The sequence below is a fragment of the Apteryx mantelli genome, chromosome 1, assembly GCF_036417845.1.
Source record: "Apteryx mantelli isolate bAptMan1 chromosome 1, bAptMan1.hap1, whole genome shotgun sequence".
NCBI lineage: Eukaryota > Metazoa > Chordata > Aves > Apterygiformes > Apterygidae > Apteryx > Apteryx mantelli.
In genome coordinates, this window is record NC_089978.1 from 28,921,828 (window position 1) to 28,931,156 (window position 9,329).

The 9,329-nt window shown below is 42.4% G+C and overlaps 1 protein-coding gene across 1 annotated transcript; it reads left to right on the plus strand.

Annotated features, from left to right (window-relative positions):
- Positions 1-1,662: 1,662 nt before the first annotated feature.
- Positions 1,663-9,329, plus strand: RFXAP (regulatory factor X associated protein). Its single transcript, XM_067289877.1, has 4 exons — positions 1,663-1,671; positions 2,280-2,852; positions 5,044-5,151; positions 8,212-9,329. Exons 1-4 carry the CDS (start codon positions 1,663-1,665, stop codon positions 8,320-8,322), a joined length of 801 nt encoding a protein of 266 aa, XP_067145978.1. The 3' UTR covers positions 8,323-9,329.

Consider the following 9,329-nt stretch of genomic DNA (forward strand, 5'->3'; position numbering starts at 1 on the left):
AATCAATCTTTTATTCCTAAAGGTTGATACACTTCTGACTTCCTAGTATTTGGAAGGTATTTGGAGTACTTGGGAAATGAGAATACTTGAATAGTGTGAAAAGTGATATTTATAGTATTCGATAAAATAAGCATGAAACTTTTGTAACTTACCTGAAAATCAAGTCTTAACAAACTGACAACAGCAGCTTAAAGCCATTTGCTTTCCTGTCTATTCATGGAAAGAGTTCAGCATTCATTATTGCCTGGAAATTAATATGAGAAAGCATACTGACCACTCTGTGCTTAGTCTTCCTTTGAGGGAAAATCTGTTTTGAGGTTGCTGAGATTTTGAGCATTTTGATATTTGACTTTATCACTGGGCAGTATGACTTGAACCCCAAAATCAGGGTCAGAGGAATAAGCAGGGAGGTTGCTAAGCAGTACAGGCATAATAAAGGAGAGAGATCTCTCTTACCTATATACACATTTTGATTCCTTTTTCAAATGAAGTGTTTCTAAAGAGATGTGCTTTAAAAATGATTAGTTCTAAGCTTACTTCAGCAGTTTCCATTCCCTTGTACCTTTCAAGTACCTTTCAAAGCTGTGTTTTAAAATCCCAAATGCTCTCCTTGACTTGACCTTTTCATTTTATAATGGAGCAATAAGGTTACAAGATAATTTGCATTTAGATTATATTTTCTTTGTAGGGCCATCACAACATGGGATGTACGAATTTCATAGTCCCACTTCTCACTGAAGTTCTTAGTATGGCATGTGATATTAAAATACAAGATAAAGGCAAAAGCACTTCTGTGTAAAATACAGATAGAACAATAGGCAGGCAGCCATAAGCAAACAGAATTCATACCATCAATCACAGGGAAATGCAGAATATCTATGTCATCAGCTATTTCGACAACTGATGGAGAACTATATCACAGATGGTCAAGGGTGAAACTGAATGGCTACAGGTGTAAAGAATATTCATTTACCTTAGCAATGACAGAAAAAGGGAGCTGTGGCAATTGCTGGAGGCTCAAATGGGGCCAGCATTGTTTCTGTAACAGAGGATGAACACACATTTGCAAAGAGAAAGGCAAAAACCCATGGAGACTAAGACGCTAAGAAAAATGGAGGGAGAACAGTGGGTGATCAAGGAGATCAAGGTCACTTCTGGGGCACTTCTGGGTCACTGGGACTTCTGTAAGAGTTAGGAGGATTCAGTGCCTGTAACACAGGAAGAGAAAGTAGAAGGACAAGTGAAGGTAGGCAAGATATTTGCATTACATGTCCATTTTTTCTTGGAATACAAGGTAAGACCTTTCCAGTAAAAGGGCTGGGTTACAGAGTAGAAAAACAGCTGAGATTACAAACATAGCATTCAATTACATGGCAGAAATAAAGATGTTTACTTAGGAAGAATACATTTGTAATGGGGAATGTTGGACTGGCTATCACATTTCCACCAAGATCTGCACCACATGAAAGCTGGACTCAGAGAAGTACATGTTGATGGTAAACTGGACAATAGACAGTCTTAGCTGCTCAGATGAACTTTGCGATAGGGTAGAACAGGCGTGGAGAAGAAAATACCCAAAGGAAATATTCAATACAAACCAAGGAAGGTCCATACCCAAATCAGTGAAAGAAAGGGTAAGGAGTGGAGAGCATTATTGCCACAATGGCAATGGTGGGCAGGAAGCTCTAGAGAGGACAAGTGGGAGAGGGAGCAGAACCACACACTTCATGTGACACAGTGATAGCCGGAGGGTGGGGACACAACTGCAGCCCAGGAATGGCGCTGGTGGAGGCCTGTGGCAGGACAGGACGAGGCCAGGGAGCCAGCACCCATTCCCACATGGCCGCAACGTAGACCTGCAGCTGGGCAGGAAGGCTGTGTCTGCAGGGCAGGACCAGAGCGGGCAGGCAGGTGTCACATGGCAGGACGTTGGCCTCACGCCCGCGACAGGGGGCGCGCCGCGGGCTGGGCTGGGCTGGGCTGGGCTGGGCTGGGCTGGGCTGGCAGCTGCGCCATGACGGGGCGCGCGGCGCCTCCCCGCAGCGCGGCCAACCACCTGACCCGCCTCGCCCAACGGTGGCCACAGCGCAGCGCCATGTGACCCCTCCCCGCCTCCCGCCCCTCGGCTCGCTCAGCCTGCGCACGCGCACTCGCACTCGCCCTCCCGCCGCGGCGCCCGCCCCCTGGCGCCCTGCCCGCGAGTGCGGCCTGGGCCTCGGCGGCGGCCGGCCGCCAGGGCGCATGCGCGGCCCGCGGCGGCGCGTGCGCGCTGGGGGCAGCGCGCGGCGGGGGCGGCCGCGGCGGGGTCGGTGAGCGGCGGCGCCCTGCGGGCCAGCTCGGCCGCCGCGCCGCCCTCCTCCGCCTCCTCCTCCGCCTCTTCGCCGCCGCAGCTGGCGCTGCTCGTGATGCAGCCGTGCGGCGGCGGCGAGGAGGAGGCGGCGGCGGCGGGGCTGCTGCCGCTGCCGGGCGCCGACCCGCCGCTGCCCGCTGCCGCCAGCGGCGGCCTCATGTTCTTCTACGAGCTGGGCCCCGGCGACGGCGAGGCGGAGGCGGGCGAGGAGGGCGAGGCGGCGGGCGGCGAGAGCACGGCCTCCCCGGAGGAGCTGGAGGAGGAGGAAGCGGCGGCGGGCGGCGAGGCGGCGGCGGCGGCGGCGGGCGGCGGCTGCAAGAGCTGCACCTATCAGGGCTGCAGCGAGACCACCACGCAGGTGGCCAAGCAGCGCAAGCCCTGGATGTGCAAGCGGCACCGCAACAAGATGTACAAGGACAAGTACAAGCGCAAGAAGAGCGACCAGGCGCTGGGGGGCGGCGCGGCGGCCGGCGCGGGCGCGGCGGCCCCCCCGCGGGCCGAGGTGAGGCCGGGCCCTGCGCCCCTCGGCCGCGGCTGCCGCGGGCTCCGCGGGGGCTGGTGCTGGCCGCCTCGCGTGGGCTGGGAGGTCCCGTGGTACTTGCTGCTCCCGTAGGAAATCAGGCGGAGTGAGGCCCTCCTCCCCCGAGAGAAGAAAAAACAGAAATTTCCACTGTGAGCAGGGGGCTGTCCTAGAGCTCGCGCTTCTTCTGGTGCAAGAGCACAACCCCTTTTCTCCGATATAAGTAATAACAACCTACAGCTATATCCAGAAACCCAAAGCAGAAGTTCTTGCTGCAGGATTCCTCGCTGCGCTGTGCGTGTTTATTCCACAGAAGGGAGGGTCGAAGCGTAGCTCTAAGACAAACTTCAGCCTTCGGGCACAATCGATACTGAAATGTTGTGGTTTAAGGTAGCAAAGGCAGCGAGTACCAGAACATGCTACAGACTAACATGAACCACACAGGGAACCTGAGATATCTCTCTTGTTTATTTTTTAAATAAAGCAGTGCTTAGTTAATGTTCAGAGTACTAATAGCTTGTACTTGCTTTCATATACTTGAATTTATTGTTTAGGTAGGGGACTAGAGATTGTCAGTGGCAGAATTGATGCTAACGTTCAGCTTTTTCAATAGTTTTTCGGTTTGTGAGCTAAGATAACACAGTTTATGATGGTTCTTAGTACTAATGAGTTAGATTGCAAGATTGTATATTTAGATGAGTTAGAGAGAAACTTTTACTCTTGAAGGTGCTGGCTAATTTGTGCTTGAAGGGACAAGTGTAAAATAGTGATTATCAGAAGGAAAAAGGTTGCAGTTTAACCTCTGCTTTTTTACCTGGCACAAATTGGCACTCCTACTAAAGGTACCCTTTTTGTCAGCACAGCTGCCTCTGGAGTTTTGTGACCATGACCTGGGAACTGATCTAATTGCAAGCTAGCCATCAAAAAACATTTTTCCTTTTTTTTTTTTGCCTAAAAAATAATAGTAATCATATTAGGATCCCACCAAAAATCTCTTTGCCTAGTATCTGGTCTCCAGAGGTGTCCATAAAGCAAATCCTGTAGAAGTTAAAAAAAAAAAAAATAGACAAGCATATGCGATGCTGCCATAGAATATTTCTCACAGCTTCTTTCTGTTTCAGCTCGGGAGACTTGATGAGGCAGATGTGTGTTTTTTGGTGTGTTTTGTAGCTCTCAGCAATGTCTCTTCCGTGTATTTGTCCCGGTCTCTTGTTGAACACATGTAAACTTTCAGTAGCCATAACAATGACAGTATCTTGTGGGGCCAGAGTTAGGTTCCTAACTGAAGTTTCATTTTTTATTTCTATGGGCAGGATTGAAACAAAAGATACTGGGATACATTTTTTGTTTTTGCCTGAGCCCTTTCAGGTAAAAGGGAAGTATTGATTAAGATTTTTTTTGTGATGAGAAGTAGCAGGAGGGTGAGAGGAAAAAGTTGAAGATGTCAAAGAAAGCGTTACTAAGTTGTGAATTTAATACAGATAGGATTCAAAATTATGACTGAAATTGTCAAACCAAGGGTGTTTTCTTTCCAGCAGATTCTGGGGCTTGATTGGGAAACAGTCTAATTCATGTGACTGGTGATTGTACAAGGAACAGAATAAACTTATGAATACAAAGCATGTAGATTTTATTGTCAGTCATAATGTGGCTTTGCAAGTTCATAGTAATGTTCTGAAGAATTTAAAATGAGCAAATGAAATACCAGTAATGCAGGTTTTTCTTCTTTCACCCCCCTGTATATTTATTTTGCTATTAAAAGAAAAGTAGTATTGTCATTCCTACACACTTGCAAATGTAAGATAATTCTCTTCTACAAGCTGGAAATTGGTCTGTGTTGAATGACTCAATTTTTAAGAAAAATAATCAATAAATTAAACCCGTTGACTACTTGTAATAACTTGGATAGTTTTGCAGTTTAGAAGACTAATTCAGCTGCATTTGCTGGAGTAGTATTCACTGTGACTGATGGAATAGTGAAAATAGCGTGGAAAGAGAAGAGGCTAATTCTCAGATAGATATATTTCCACTCTGGTACTATTATTTCCCTCTGCAGATTAATAAGGCAAACAGATCCTTTATTCTTTGGACTTCTCTGTGATAAAAAGTAAATGTATCATTGTATTGGACTGTGTAATCTCACTTCTCTGTTTTGTATTTTTTTAATGTCCAGGATTGTGTTGAAGGTTCAGTTTCTGTCACAAAACAGAGAACAGGATCCATTGGAGACCGCCCAGCAAGACCTACTCTTTTAGAACAAGTATTAAATCAAAAGAGGCTGGTAAGTTCTGTTTTCTTAGAGGTTTTGAACTCAAACCAATAAAGGCAGCATAAGAGCATTTCAGGCAGTTTAATGTCTGTACATTACATGTGCAAATTTTCAAATCTAAAATACACTGCACAACAGATGTGTCTCAGCCTCTACACAGAGAATACTAAGATGACCGAATTTCTTGATCGCTGCCATGTTAACTGAAGTTAAATGGGCAAAGTTGATTCTTTAAGGTAAATAGTGTTTATAGTATAACTGAGATGTTTTTAACTTATTAATGAAACTTTTCTGTAAAGTTTCAGATAAAACAGTCATGGTCTTTAGGTCTGATGTAAGCTTTACTGTAGTGTGTTTTAAAAGTCCTGCATTTGTTATCATACTTAGAATTGGATGTGTGTATATTGGCAAAACCATCTGCCTGTAAAAAGCTTACTTTTCATGTTTGTAGATGGCATGAATGGCATGTGCCTCAAGTTTTTAAATGTTTCTGTCGCTCCTGTAAGTAACTTTGAAGAATTCAGCCAAATGAAGGGAAGTAATTTGGTGCTTATTGTTGCTTTGGCTTCTTCATTGTAACTCTTTCTACTTTATCAATTTTTAAAACCTCCTTTCTCCAAAAGCTAATAGAACCATTTGCGTGTTCTTTCTGTTAGCTATGCAAAGCAATGTAACAATCTTCATTAAAGTGCTGTAGTACTCTTCAGAAATTTGAAAATAAGTCTTTAAAGAAAAGTTACAGAAATCTTTAAGTAAACAGCAAAATTTTCTTGAATGCTTTCTCAGTAAAAGCACTTATTTAATGTTTATTTCTAAAACTTTGAGGGATATCTTCAGCTGTTCAATTTTAATAAGAAATTTTTTTTTAAAACTACATAGTTTATGTTTTTACATTATCTGTTGTTCTTCATGCCATGCTTACAAATTGTCCCCTTTCCTTGCTGATCATATTTATATGGCTTTTAATTAAATTTGAAAAGTTTCTTATTAATGAAATAATATTTTTGTAGAAATATTGCAGCCAGAAGCTCTTAAAATAAGTAGGTGTTGAGACTTTTTGAACAGAGTTATGTCAAGGCTCTTCAAGAATTGAGATTTCCTTGCAGTATTCTGGGAAGTGAGATTCAGATTCCTCTTGATCTGCTGCCTCCCCTGCCTCCTCTGACTTGGTTTCTGTTGTTCAGCATTATTCCTTCTAGAATTACTTCTTTGTTTTATGTATAGCTGCACAATGCAGGGCCTGGGGGATACATGATGACCTAGAAAGAATTTCCATAGCCTGTTTGCATCCACGGCTGTTCCATGCCTGGAAAGTTACTGAAAGTTACTGAAAGTAACTTTTCAGTTAACTGAAAGTTACTGCATGTTGTTGGTAGCTGCCTGTAGGTTTATCACTTAGAAGTGCAAAGTACTTTGTACTTGCCACAAGGTTAAAATATGCACAGAAGAGACAGTTGCTAGCGTAATTAATATTTGTAACTTTTTTGTATGTTGTGTTAATCTCCATGAGGAGTGGCTTCTGTGTACGGCCCTTGTGTGCCTGGCTGTGCAACTGGGATAGCATTGCAACTTTTGCTGAATAAAAATGTAGAAAGCCAAGGCAAGGGGCACGAGAAGCAAGGATTTGTGGAGCTGTGGACAGGGAGGCTGCTGGTGAGAAGTGGCAGCTGCAGTAGGCAGTTTTGAGGGATTTGTGTTGAGAACTCTGAAGCCACCCTCTCGCTTCTGAGGCTACGACGGTTGATGGGAACAAATGGGGGAAGGTGCACAGAAATGTCGTAAAACACCAGTAGATAAAGAGCTACTTAGCACAGAACTATCCTGTGCAGTGATGGGTCCGAGAAAGCTTAGTGTAAGCTATGGAAAAAAAAAACTGCACATCTGTTCGGTAAGCCTGTTTGTTAGTAACTGTTTTCAGTGGTCCTTGCTTATTATACCTATTCAGTGCTGCTGGAAGCTTAAGTTATATGCAGAATTTTTGTTTTCACTTGTAATCTCTGCAGAGTTGTCTCCTGATAGCCTGCAGTTCTAGACCCTGCCCTAGAATTTGCTGGTTCTTTTGAATGTGAATCTGGATTTCAGAGTTGCAATACTGTAAACTCTTTGGTTGCATTAATGAAATGACTGTGCACAATGAACAACCAAACCAGAGAATTAATCTTTTTATGCATTAATTTTTGAATGGATAAATTCCCAATCCAATTTGCCATATGGCCTCACAAACACATGTGCTGCCACTGTGCAGGACTGAGAATGACCAATCAGAGCTGGACTACAGACTACAAGTGCTCAGGCCAGTTTCAGCAGTACTGCTGGCAAATATCCATCCACAGCTTTCAGCTTGTTTCTCTGGTTCCGCTTTTTGTTTTAAGAATTTTCTGTTCATTCAGTTTCATCTAAGCTGGCTTAAGAGGAGTGTACTTTTAAAAGCTCATACGCAGTGATAGTTGCTTCCATTGTCTCTGAGCAGTGGAACTTCTCAGCTGTATTTGTCTAATCAGTTTTAATCATCTTTTCCATTATAGGCTAGACAATGAGATGCAAATAGCTTTAGATACTTTTGTCTTTTGATTGAAGTCAAAAAGTTTTTAACTCATTCCTTTTGGCTGGACTAGTGTTCTGAAAGGTTGGGAAATTATGGAATGCTCAGTGAACATAAGCTTTGTTATTATAGTATTTTTGAAACATCTGCAATGGAGAATATAGAAGTCAGCTCCAAACTGAAGCATAATTGAAAGGTGTTTGTTTTCTGTATGTCAGTAGATTACTTCTATTTGCTACTTAGTATGTTTTTTGTAATGTGTATTCTTTAAGTTCTGAATCTGCTTTCAGAATGTGCATGAATGCTGCTTCTGGTTACCTCCTGATGTCATGAAACAGTTTTTGGTTTTAGACTTCTGACTTTGACATGTTTTTGTGAGCATGTTTTGTCATTTTTCAGCATTTCATTGAACTCTCCTATTGGCAATGTGCGAATTGATTTAATGGAAAGATATTATAATACAATCAATGTGGTATGTACTTAAAGTGTCTGAGTTCTTTAATGTAAAATCTGCTTTTTCTTTCTTCAAGTCCCTTCTAAGAAGTCCGGAAGTGGTGCAGTTTCTACAGAAACAACAGCAACTGCTAAGTCAACAGGCTTTGGAACAAAGGCAGCCACAGTTTCAAGGAGCATCTGTGTAATCAGAGCAGATCGATGACCTACTGATGAGTTTTGTGCCGAAGGAGAAATAAGATATGTATTTTTTAGAAATATAAAGAATATCAATGTTAAAAAGGAAGATTAAAGTTGCTGCTGCTACGTATTTTACTTGTTTCTTGTTTGCACTTTCGAGGTTTTGAGCTGCTTGGGTGTCTGCAAATTTGTGAGCAAATTTGGAGGAGTCTAATTTTCCATTCTTTTAAAAACTTCATTTTAATGTTTTTTATATAGAACTGTGTTTATATTAGTAATGTTTAGCTGTACACCCTTTTCCTACCAAAGTCTTCCACTAAATGAACATTTTTCTATATAATGATTTACTCTCAAGTCACCCTTTGATGACAATCACTGAAGAAAGTCAGTTACTTTCTGTGGAACTTGTGAAATACTCCTAGATTTAAGCCAGTCCAGTGGCATGACCTAATAGCAATTGCTCAGGGATATGAGAAACTTAAGTTCACTAAGAATCTTGCACTAAAGTTTAAAGACAAAATGCCATCCAGAAATTGAACCAGTGACTCTGAAAAGTGCAAATCAGGTGATCCCACTGCTGTATATTCGTTAGCTGCCAGTTGAGTAGGTTTGAAATGTTTCACCATTCTGCATAAAAATTTGCAGAGGGCAGTCTGTGCAGAGCATGTAAAGGAATTTGTGTTAAAAAGCCTCAAAAGGGTTAAATGGAAAAAATGCTTTTGAGAAGAATTAGAGGTGGAAAAAATATGCAACTGAGAGTTGGACCTTGCTTTGTGGAATTACTGCTAAGGACCAACCTCTTATGCATGAAATTATGTAATATAGCCTGTTTGTTTAAAAATGAGTGTCATTTTCATTTGTAAGTGGATAAGTTAAATTTTAAAACTTTTGAATGGAAAATAGCAAATGTATCCAAAAAGCAAAATGTAATTTATGTTTTTTTCCTTTATGTAGTCTTTCTCTTCTAAAAAGTATAATTAAGACTTTTTTATTAAAACAGCTGTTATCTGATCAA

What these genes read in the sequence shown, in the direction of transcription:
- RFXAP (XM_067289877.1), top strand. An exon ending in CGGCCCCCCCGCGGGCCGAG is followed by an intron (nt 2,853 to 5,043) that starts GTGAGGCCGGGC and finishes TTTAATGTCCAG; the next exon opens with GATTGTGTTGAAGGTTCAGT. An exon ending in TATTAAATCAAAAGAGGCTG is followed by an intron (nt 5,152 to 8,211) that starts GTAAGTTCTGTT and finishes TCTTTCTTCAAG; the next exon opens with TCCCTTCTAAGAAGTCCGGA.